A 12,292-nucleotide genomic window follows, 5' to 3' on the forward strand; every position below is an offset into this window, starting at 1 on the left:
TACAGACAATGTCCACCCTGAAAAGGAAGACAATACAATGATACCTCTGCCATTAATCCACTCTCCATGAGAAAGGACAGCAAGTACACTCATCGCCATGATATGCCAGGTGCTGGTATGGTTGTCAGGGTGCTCCACATCACGGATGCGGCCACCTCTTTCGCTCCAGCCGCTGCCACTGAAATTAACATGCTACAGCTGCCACCCCCCTCTCCGCACAATTCTAGAAACATCTGCGACCACAAACGGCCCTGAGGGGCAATGTGTGGAGAGCATACCCCAGGGCAGGGGGCCAGGCACACCATGGGCCCGCAGACGGACGAGAGAAGGGCAAGGCGCCCCGCAACGACACCAACACACAGACGCAACCCTTCCACGGCCAGCATGGGTTCCTCTAATCCATTTTATTTGCACGGGCAACATCTGTGAGTTAAACCCAAAGAGCATGATATGTGACCAGAGCATATGAGGCACTCCGAGATGGGGGCTGCGGACGGCAAATTATTGTTTATGCATAGTCGCATTTGCACTGCGCTAGTTAATCAGACAGCAAGTGTCTTGCCCGCAGTCACCCCAAAAAGGGGGAAAGACAACTTGTATTCTCTTCAGCGGTTTTGATTTTATGCTTTGTTAGAGACATACTGTGTTGGTTCGGGGATTTTCGCTCTACTTGTGCACTTCTGCAGCGACAGGAAGCTTTTTTATCACGTATCGCCCGCTCCATTGTTCCTTCACACAAAGCTGCCAGGCCCGCGGTTGTGGAACTCACCGGAGTGGCCCCCAACCCATTGTGTCATAATACTGCCTGATTAAGCCGAACGCAACTCATAAAAATTAAACTGTGCGTGACGAACCAGCCAGAGGGACGGATTACCAGAACAAATGCAATCCTGCGACACAATAGAGGTGAGTTTGTTTGGATCCGAAGGTTGAAGTTTAAAAAAAAACACACACAACACTATCTACTTCCATGGCAGTAGTTAAACAGCCGACACAGTTTGTTAATTACAGTAACAAAGCAATTCAGTGCTTCAGTGGACATATGCGTAATCAGTTGATTGATTACTTAGAAACACACACACACACACACACACACACACACACACACACACACACACACACACACACACACAGGCACACAAACACACATGCAAAAAAGACACATGCACACACATTCAGACACACAGGCACACACACACATTCAGACACATACAGTAGGCACGTACACACATACACACACAGAAAAAGAGAAGAGAAAAAAGGTAGGGGGAGGAGAGAGAGGGCCATGAGGGCTTGCCATGCAATCTGCAATGATGCATTTCTCTGTGATGGACACCACTTGCCTTATCACTACAACCCGCTTTGTGGACTGTGACATTTCGGCCTGTCATGACTGAAGCCGACCAAACTCTATTAGAGTCATTACCAGAGACGGCCAGTGATGGAGCTGTAGACAGAAGGTCCCCTGTGGTGACAGACTGAGCTGTGTCAACACGACCACATGAGCTCATCAGAACAGTGGCCTCTTCTGATTATCCACCTCTTATAAACGTGCCTTCTACAGCTCAAGCCTCAGAAGAGCAGAGTATATTATGCTCTGGAGAGGAGCTAGTAGAAGAGCAGAGTATATTATGCTCTGGAGACGAGCTAGTAGAAGAGCAGAGTATATTATGCTCTGGAGACGAGCTAGTAGAAGAGCAGAGTATATTATGCTCTGGAGATGAGCTAGTAGACTTTCTGAGCACCCCTGTAGAGTTAGGGAGAGGCCAAATGTAACAGCCTCCGTGGGTAGGATTGAGTGTGAAGCCGGTGTGTAGCCAGGTGCATGAATGTGACAGTAAGTGCAAGGGCACACACACGAGTCCTCCCCTCCTCCTCCAAAAATGAATGTGAGATCAAGCATGCGAGCAGAGGAGAGATGACGGTGAACCCCTGGAAGCCGTGCCTCCCCAAGAGGACTGGGAGATAAATGAGCCAGATTAGAGATGAGAGTCTGCAGGAGTGTCTCTGAGGGCGCATAGAGAAGAACAGAACAGCACGGCGACACCAACAAGCACACACACACACACAGAGAGAGACAGACAGTGAGAGAGGGACAAGAGAAACATATGTGAAAAAGATGGTATACATATGCATATCAGGGTGGCAGACTGCTGTTTGTCATCCAACTGGGTGATAATTCTCATTCATTAATAATGGTTCTTAAGAGCTCGCCACTTTTGGGGGATCAAGAGGGATTTTGCCCTTCCTCATCACAGGGGGCTCTCTCAAAGCCTGAGGCAAAACAGCATAACCACGTGAACTCCAGGCAGAATATCCTCCGCAGTAAAACACTGTGTGCAAATTAAAGGATTAAAGGTCAAAAAACACTGTGGAATATCCACCTACTTCCGTCCGCTTTTCATGTTCCGTCCATTCTGTTTACAATAACGTAGTATATTCTCCACAGACTAACTAGAATCTTCTTCAACTTATATTTCTTTCGAAATGTTGACAATTCTGCCCTCAACAGGAATATTCCATATAATATTTGACTGTCAGAAAAAAAAACGTTACTTTTACATGGCTTAGGATGCGTCAGGCACTGTCTACCATCACATTAAAATCAACACAAACCGCATTTCTGAAAACTGAAGTGTCATGGCGATGCCCATTGTTGGCTGACAGATATCATGAATAGAAGAGATCTCAGCCCCAACCATAAAGGTATAAAAGTATACCTTTATGGTTGTATAAAGTAAGTATAGAACACAACAGCACTGACTCACTGAAGCCAATTCTCTATGGTGTTCTGTGGGGGAAACTGGCTTGTTGACCCACAAATAACTCATAGTCGATCTAAATCATCACCAATAAAAGGTGCCGTAAAAGGACTACAGAGCAACACGAGGCCCTTGAGGCCATCCAGAGGACCATTTCAAAGGCCAATTCATAAATAAGAGCAGAGGAGAGGATGGCCTCTCCAGTGCCACTTCATCAGGCTCAGAAGGCCAGAGTGCTGGAGGGGAGCGGAGAGTGGGGCTCGGGGTGTAGACAACATCAAGGCTTTACCTCCGCGGTTTGATCTTCTCTGACCTAGAAGAGGATTTCGTGGTCTCTCTCAACTAACTTTCAAGTGTTCTCTGTACTACTCAAGAACAAAATCTAGAAGACTCACGGGGACTAGAGCTCTCTCTGCTTCTCTGTCAAAGTCCATGTGATGGTCAGCGATAGGAGGACATAGGCAGAGGTGATAGGAGAAGATTACACAGATCAAAGTGATTCAATCCGCCTCAGATAAAAGGGGAAGAAGCCTTTGACTCATCCTCTGTATACAGTATCTGTGGATTAGAGACTGATTCAATGAAACAACACTTGTGTACTGTTATGGATCATTGGGTCTAACTAGAGCACTTCAACAGCATACGCAGTATTTGAGTGAATGTGTGTGTATGTGTGAGAGGGAGTGAGTGTGTAATCCATATTATCGTCGAGTCCCATCCCTGGATAGAGAGCCCAAACTAAGGCAAAGAAATCTCTTCAGTGCAATTCAGCCGTGGGGGAAATAAGAGCAATTAGCAGAAGAAACTGCTGCTAATTTTACTGTCATCATAACGTTGCCATGAAGATTAATGTCCAAGAGGATGCGTCTAGATGTGAAGATTGGAGTTGACAGGCCTGGCACAGGACTATTCACTGAGAGTGTTCCAAATGTGTGTGCATGTGATTGTATTTATGAGTGAGTATGTGTGTGTGTGTGTGTGTGTGTGTGTGTGTGTGTGTGTGTGTGTGTGTGTGTGTGTGTGTGTGTGTGTGTGTGTGTGTGTGTATGTGTGTGTGTGTGTGAGTATGTGTGTGTGTGTGTGTGTGTGTGTGTGTGTGTGTGTTTAAAATAATAATTAAGATGGTCTCTCTCACAGTACCAGAACATTAAGTCTACCTGCAAACCCATTATACTGTACAATACCATACTCAATGCCCACAGTATTAATAAACTGTCAGAAAAGATACAGCAGATAGTTTAAGTTTAATATTCCTGTAAGCTATAAAGCGGAGTTGTTATTTAGCATATTGATTTTGGTAAAATTATTAACTAATCTATCACATAAAATAGATTAACTGTAAGAAAACTGTAAAAATGTTTATTTTAGAAGAAGGCTGCAGAATTCCGTGGTGATAACAGACTTCACTGGGGCTGCCTCCACAGACCTGTTGGCTAGACTTGTAGCGAGAGCCTAGGCATTTATCAGGTGTGACACCCATTGACTGAGCCTATGAGAGGTGTAAATCACCATCTGACAGGATTTCTGCACCAGATTATAATGCGCTGGCATAAGCATTACAGAGCGCTGGTCATATCGGAAAACCTCGCATACATCATGGCCAACACTTCACCTTGCTGCATTTTCATTTTGCTCTGTGTGTGTCTGCCATGCATTTCCAGGTGGTGCTCCTCCATTTTCTTAGTGACACTTATTGGCTTCCTTGAATTTGATTTTCCTTGAAGTGTATTTAATTAACGATTCTATTGAGGCTGGTACAGTTTCTATTCTAGGATTAATGATAAACCTTTAATCTCTGTTTTGTTCTGTCTTGTTCTGAAGAAGGTGTTTGGCACAGAAATGTCAACAACTTATCTAAAGGAAGAATGGACTTGGTGCTATGAGTGGGCAAGTTTCTTGTTTACGTTGAACCCTTTAATATGTGGTTCACTTCAGCTAGCAATTTGCTTGGACTTTGTTCTTCACTCTGACCACTCCTACAAATCCCCCTGGGTGCGCTGTGATATTACAATGATATACCCACTTAAACCGTTCTGTCTCTACACTGGCCCTGGCCACATCTTGTGACGGCAGCTCCGCGCACGCCTGCGGTCAGGCTGCTGTCGTCCTTGTCATTTTATTCCGATGGCGTTCTCAGGAGGGATTCCGACATGTCAAGGGTGGCCCTCCGCGATTTATGGGTATTTTTTTGCATCAGTTGACAGGGTTAGGCGTCGCTTGACAGGGGTCGTACTCAATCCTGCGTCTCAATGATTGGCTCAGTCATGCGGTTTCAAGGTCAGCAAGAATAAAATGAGGGTCTGCAAACGCATAAGCCTCATAAAGCTTGTTCAGAGGGTTGTAGAGACAATGAAGATGTGAGAATGAGAGCACGGAAAGCTTAACTGAATGGCCCGTGAAGTATTGATTTATCAGGTATGAATGGCTGTCAATGGGATTGCTATGCTTTGGTTACACTGAATTAAAAACTGCTCTCTTTATCTACTTGTTGTTATTCTCCTGCATCACTCAGTCGACTTTCTGTACCTCAGCAATTTGACTTTTGATGCAGCAGCACCTATACAAACAGCTACAGTGTAATAACAGTAAGCCCTTTAAACCTTACACATACCAGGCGCGCCTGCAGGTGTACGTCCATACGCACTGTGCGTACCATCACTCAACAACGAGAGAAAATTTACCTTGTGTGTGTGTATATTCACACCATATTGGCCTACCATACCTTTCCAACTATGCACAGTATCCCATTAGTTGCATGCCATCAGGCTATTTATAATTTTCTATTAAGTAAAGTTAGTGAACACTTATCAAAATTAACGCACACATATGTTTGAGGAGAGAATACGCACGCAGGCACGCATAGGCTACTTGTTTTCTTTTACTCTGCTTTCTATATGGTTATCAGCACACAATGTTGAGCTAATTCACTAACTCAATACTCATCATGGATATCACAAGTTTAAACAACGAAAACAGAAAGGATGGAGGCAGCAAAGCTAGAGGAGCTATTCAAGATGGGCAAGAACAAGGTTGGCTAAGCAATTGGTGTGCTTGTCAGAACGACTGCATTACAGCTGTTTAAAGCCAGACGTTACAGTACCCTATAACACAACTAAAGGTAGCTCTGTATAGGGATGTATAAAGTTGCCCAAATGTATAGGTAATTGTAGACATTGTTGTCGCATTATTGCATGTGGATGTTGTTATGCTATGTATGCACGAACCTAAAGGAAAAATACTGTCCACGCGTCAACGTTTTTTTTTTGGTGTGCGTACCATAACATTAATTCCTGCAGGCGCCCCTGACACATACTCCCAGTGCTGACATACAACGCAAAACAGGGTAATCACCAGTTGATCCCAAAGTGGTACTGCCTTCAACTGTACATGACACCACTGGGGTTACTTGCCTACTGTATGTGCACAGCCATTACATCTAGTTGTACACAGACATGCACACACAAACACACACATGAACAGACACATGAACACGCAAACATGCACACACACACACACACACACACACACACACACACACACACACACACACACACACACACACACACACACACACACACACACACGCGCGCGCCAGGTGGCTCACAGTTCCCTTGCTGTAGCCCCATTCTTTCTGCCACTCTCTCTGCCATCTGGGCACAGGGCTGGAGCCAGCATCCAGGGTGTACCCTCCGGAACTGGCTCCCAACCCATCACAGCTCCTGTCTGCTGGCCTCCCAGATAGTTATGTTGCTATGTAAAGCTTTGCCTACAAGGGCCTTGTTATTACATCATAGTGAAGTGACCAATAGCTCAAAGTAGAAGCTGAGATAAGTAACACAGAATGGAAGCTTTTCAGTCCCTTTCAACAGATACAGAGAAAATACAGGGTGGCTCTCTAGTGTTCTGTTCCATTCCGGAATATTCTGAAGATATACTACCACTGCACTAGTGTTCAGGATCAAGCAATTTTCTTTTTCCTGAGGCAGGGCTGTTCATCAAAATCTACCCGCAGTAACAGAACACAGGGACTTACAAGTGTGTCCAGCTACTGTCATGATTCAAATCAGTCAACTCGACCAACAAACCGTTTTTTTTGCTGAAATGCGTAATAAAGCTTTTTTCCATCCACCCTTCCTTCTATGCATCCATCCATCCATCCATCTGTTCAGTTGTTCTGGAGGCCCTTTCATCCATCTAAGCCACTGTCTAAAAATGCACTGAAAGAATGACACGCTGGCAGCCACAGTAGGACCTACTGTAGGACTCCACAAGAAGAGAATGGTCGTAACTGCACTTGAATTCATATTGCCAAGGGGGCCTACAGAGCCTATTTCCTTGCGGGATTGTGGGCAGGAAAAAGGTCATAGGTCAAGTGTTTACTACGACCCTTTGAACCATGCTTATATGGGCAGTAATTACTGCAGCACACTGTGGGACTGGGAAGAGGGGGGTGAGTAATGACACAAACACAAAGCTCCCTCCGTGTGCTGGGCCTATGACACAGAGGATTCCACTGCACAACATGAATAAGACCATGCATTCCTCTATGGCATGTACTGTTGTCCTTTGCCATTAGGCTAGCACAGCTTTAGACATTCCACACACAACTATAGATGTCAACAAGCCCTAACAAGCTAAGAAAATCTCTAAAGCCTACAGAAACATGTCAAAAAACAGACCGACAGGAAGTGACCAATAATACAATGAAAAAGTAGAAGAAAATGTGCATTGATGACTTTTAGTGATCTTCTCTTTAAAACGAAGAAGACTCAACTGTATCATTACAGATCATCACATTCTGCATGAGCTTTGCATTAGCCACACAGCAGATTCTTGCACTGCCGGCCAGCTACACTGTCCTCTGCATAGCAGGGTTACAGTAACATGAGAGGAGGCGGCTTGCCTGGCGGGCTGGGCCATGGCTGCAGGTGATTTCTGCCTGGACGGTCTGCTGTGACCAGCAGTGACAGCCTTGGGGAGTCGGGGGGGGGTGCTGTGCTGACTCTGCCCTTTCTCCAATAAAGACTCTTGAGCTCAGGGGTGCAAACGGAACACAATGTGTACCGTTGTATGAGGCTGGATGCAGACAAGAGTCAGAGGTAGATCTGTTAGATCTCCAGCTGAGGACAATGAGGAAGGTTACAGCTGACCATGATTGGAGGATATGCCTGAAAGCAACCAATTACCAACAACTGAAATACTTGCAAAGACAAATATTAATTCAGTGTTTGCTTATTCTCAGATCAAAACATAAATGTGAAAAAGATGCAACAAACTGAACACAGTAAATACGTTAAGCACAAGGTTGTGAATAGACATATTCAAGGAGACATCTTGTTATTTTATATGGTGGTTGGGATTCGGTTGTGTGAAAACAGAGCAATCCAGAGTGACAGCTTGAATTGGCAAGTTGTCTGTCATCGACACTTATTCCGCCCGCCTCATCTTGACATACTGTAACATGTCAACTTCATTTAAATGGTCATCAGTGAACACTGATAGAGAGACAGATAGACAGAAAGAGATAGAGAGACAGAGACATACAGACAACACATAGTGGTAGAAGAGAGGAATAGTTAGAGATGAAAAGGAGAGAATCAGCAGAGAGGCTGTAAAGGACTGTGAACTAACTGATGAACTAACAGTTCAGTTAAGTTAAGTAGTTTACTTACAAGACGATTTATACAGACAGTATCTTCACAGAGTTTAGCGTTTGCAGCCATCTTGAATTTAGTCGATAAATTCGAGCGACGTATGAATGAACAGGTATGATAAGGGATCAGATTCCAAAAATAATTCAGTGGAAATGTATGGATTCCAGTTGCTGCTACTGGAAGAAACTGGAATCCATGCATTTCCACTGAATTATTTTTGTAATCTGATCCCTTATCATACCTGTTCATTTTACTCGCTCGAATTTATCGACTAAATTCAAGATGGCTGCAAACGCTAAACTTCGTGAAGATACTGTCTGTATAAATCGTCTTGTAAGTAAACTACCAGTGCTTTTTCAAAGTTCTCAATGTCTCGTTTTAAATGTCAGGGCCCTCGGAAGTCTACCAATGAAGTGTGGAGATACATTGAGCCTCGTAAATGGGTGTAAAACAGTGATTTATTTGCATGGCTAGCCCGATGCGAGAAGCACCACTATTGAAAAAAGCTGTTGGTAGCATCGGCTAGCTAGCGCCAGGTTTTGGAGTGCAGGGGACAAGCCGAGATGGGCTATGAGACATACGTTCACACTCGGTATAATGTTTCAATACACTTTAGGTCAATATCACACCGGAATTCTCCTTTAACCTAGAGTCATAAACATGTAACATTTGCATGCACCTTCTGACACAGGGGATTTTTTTCTTTTAATGAGATCTCTCAGTATTTCTTCAGGTCGTCAAGGAACATGTTCAAATGACCACAACTGTTCATGAACAAAGATGATAGAGATGATAGGAAAACTAGGAAAGAGTGATCATGACAAAAAGCAGTGATTTATATCTGGAATTCATTACTGCAAAATAAGTCTACATATTATCTTTAATGAGTTAACACAATTATCAAAATGCTTATTAGAGTTTTGCTTTTCAGAGAGTAAACAGGATTGTGTTGCAATGTATGTGATAACATTAATTCAAACATCAATCCATCTCTCATAAAATCCTGCATGTTGAAACTAGGGAATGAACATCTGCAGTGTCCACTGCTCAGATAGGCTCTGAAAAGACTGTAAGAAGTATGATCGCTGGACTCACAGCCTAACTTTCTTTTTTCTGTTGACATTAGCAAGTCATCATATAGTTCTCTGTTCTCGGCTATTTCATATTTCTAAACTTATCAAGTTGATCTTGCCCGTGACCATTTAAAAAGCAACTTCTCTCTCTCTCTCTCTCTCTCTCTCTCTACTGCATATTGAGTTCATTCTTTGAATTATAAAGGTGCCAATGATGGAGCAATGGTCAGTGGAGGTTAGTATTGCTGATGGAAAACAAGGTTTCACTGGGCTCCAGTGGTATCCATTTAGTTTCCACCAGTAAAATAAGTTAAAGCAGGTTAGCAACAGTAGGGCTTAAAACCTACTTTTGGTTGGTCTGTTTTCAATTGATATGTTATTCCAAACATAATATGACTTATTAGAGTACATCACAATTATCCTTTTGCATGTCTCTTGTATTTTATTTCTTGTATCAGTGCATGAGGTATAAGCAACTATCCTCAAGGACAACTTTAGGTAAAGAAGCAACTAAAAGTAGCTGCGTTTACAGTGCCTAGTGTTTGTCTGATGTTTCTCCACAAACTATACACATGTGAAAAAGCCACATTGCTCCTGTCAGCTGAGGTCTGTAGATTAACAAAGGAATTCCCGGCATTGCAATGCCCACAATAGATCTATTCAATCAAGAAGTGCAGAGACACGTGCCACCATTTCAGTGGAGGGCCAGCACTGGCCAATGCTGAAAGCTACTTTTTTGGCAGTGTCACAAGAATGGGAGAATAATACAGTGACATAATAACATCGCTCATACAAGAGAATAGTGGAGATTTAGGGTGGTAATCCTAGACATGAATGCAGTAGTACACGATCTTTGATAGAAACCAACTGGACAAGCTTCTATGACTGTGCATGCATACAACGCTCATCTGGTTTTGCATTATGTGTTATGTTTGCCTGCTTTATTTATCCAATGATCAGTATTGCAACATAAACTCTAAGCCATCATATATTTCCTGCAATATCTTAGTGCAAACCCGTGGTGTTATTTCACCACCAAAAATATCCTCAATCTTCAAAAGTTTTCCAACTTCTGTTTCAAATGACACACATGTCTCAAAGTGGGAAAAAATACTTGTTTTCTGCAGTGGACTCCAGAAAAGAACCTTTAACGACTAACATAGTTAGCAGATACTGCAGTGGGACACACTGCAAACTGTTAGCCTAAGTTAGAGGATAACGTAGTGACTGTGTCACTGTATCAATTTAATGTGTGAGAGTGACACTGACAGTATGTTTCGATTCAAACGAATATCACTGTTTAATTGACCGCATCTTTCAACTAACAGGGTGCAAAAGGTTAGATAATGCAAATGCATGGCAAATACTTGCACTGCTTCTAACTGACATTGTTCAGAATCAGCCTATATTGGTTAAGTGCCTCACCTAAACTTCTGCTGTATCAACTTGACTTCGCACACTGACCATTAATTTCAGCTACCTGAGCTGTTAAAACGTTGCGTCCAAGACATTTCAGAAATTGTGGCTTGCAAAATGTTTTTATCAAATCGTGCATCGATGATGATAATTTATTCAAACAGAATAATATTTGAGTAGACTATATGCACTACTGTACATGCAGAGCGAGCGAGCGAAAGGGGGGACAGGTGCAAAGTAGTCTATCCTTACCTGAGTCGCCATGTGATAGCATAATCCGTCTGACCGTCTCTAGAAATACCAAGTCTACCAGCTCAGACTAGCCAACAGTCTATTAACTTCAATAAAAGAGGATACATATCAAATTCTTACCGTTAGTACTCATGATGAAATGAATCCTTGAATTATATTAGCCTACAACTTACACGACTATTCAGTTCTCGTATAACACATGATCAGCGTCTTTAAGATAATATCTAAAACGGACTGTTCAATTAGCCTAATAGTTGCTGACAATTCCGAGATACCAGCAATTTTTCATAAACCCTTTATAAACTCTTAACTCCTGGACGCGCGTTGAGCTCCGTGAACAGTTCCGACTAGTAAGATGTCCTCTCCTGACAAGGTGAGGAATAAAGCAGGAATCTGAATGGAGCGATGGGTGTTCCCTGTGTGGAGAAGCCGATTACAACAATGCTCTTGTTGAGACTGCTGTTCGTTGAGGATTTGACTAAATCCGGATTGCACTGGTGGTGCACCGTAGTTCAGTCACGTTCTATTTGCAGGCGACAGCATCCTACTTCCAAAAGAGCACCGTTGCATGGTATATGAGGCGGAGGCTACTTCAGCACTGTGTCAGATGCCGTCACTTGTGCTCCAATCTGCGAAGCGATGCTTCTCCTCTGACCTGCGAGGGCTCCAGCGGATCTCTGCTTAGGAACTGACGACCGTGATATGGCCCACCAGCGCCGTGTAGCGTCAGCCATGATCAAACCATGGTATTGGGATCGGATTAAACACACATCGTCACAGGCGTGGTGCGCGAAATCATCGCTGTGGCAGGACAAAGGATGCTTTACCTCTCGGCAAATACCCGGCCGGCATTACTTCTGAGTTGTGATTAGCTGGGTTATTTGTTGTGGAATAACAAGGCTAATTATCTTAACCACAGGAATGCATGTTTTTATTCGCCTGATATAATTCCATCAGGTGCCGGCATTTAAGCAAAATGTAAAAATGTTGGTTGATGGCTTTCTGAATGTATATATATATCAGAAATTCACTATATATATATATAGTGTCTTAGTCAGACACAGACAATTAGATGCATTTAAAATACGTATTTAATTAGGCCTACTTTAGCGTATTTTGCAGGATATTGGAACAA

General features: G+C 43.2%; 1 protein-coding gene across 12 annotated transcripts in view; it reads right to left on the minus strand.

Annotated features, from left to right (window-relative positions):
* Nucleotides 1–11,816, minus strand: part of LOC125287318 (actin-binding LIM protein 3-like) — a 58,298-nt gene extending 46,482 nt beyond the window's left edge. For all 12 annotated transcript variants that reach the window (XM_048232968.1, XM_048233065.1, XM_048233036.1 and 9 more), the window contains exon 1: nt 11,278–11,816. In XM_048232968.1, the coding sequence (XP_048088925.1) occupies nt 11,278–11,290 (13 nt within the window). In that variant the 5' untranslated portion in view covers nt 11,291–11,816. The remainder of the gene's footprint in view (nt 1–11,277) is intronic.
* Between the last annotated feature and the right edge of the window lie 476 nt (nt 11,817–12,292).

Source organism: Alosa alosa, chromosome 2 (assembly GCF_017589495.1).
Source record: "Alosa alosa isolate M-15738 ecotype Scorff River chromosome 2, AALO_Geno_1.1, whole genome shotgun sequence".
Lineage (NCBI taxonomy): Eukaryota > Metazoa > Chordata > Actinopteri > Clupeiformes > Clupeidae > Alosa > Alosa alosa.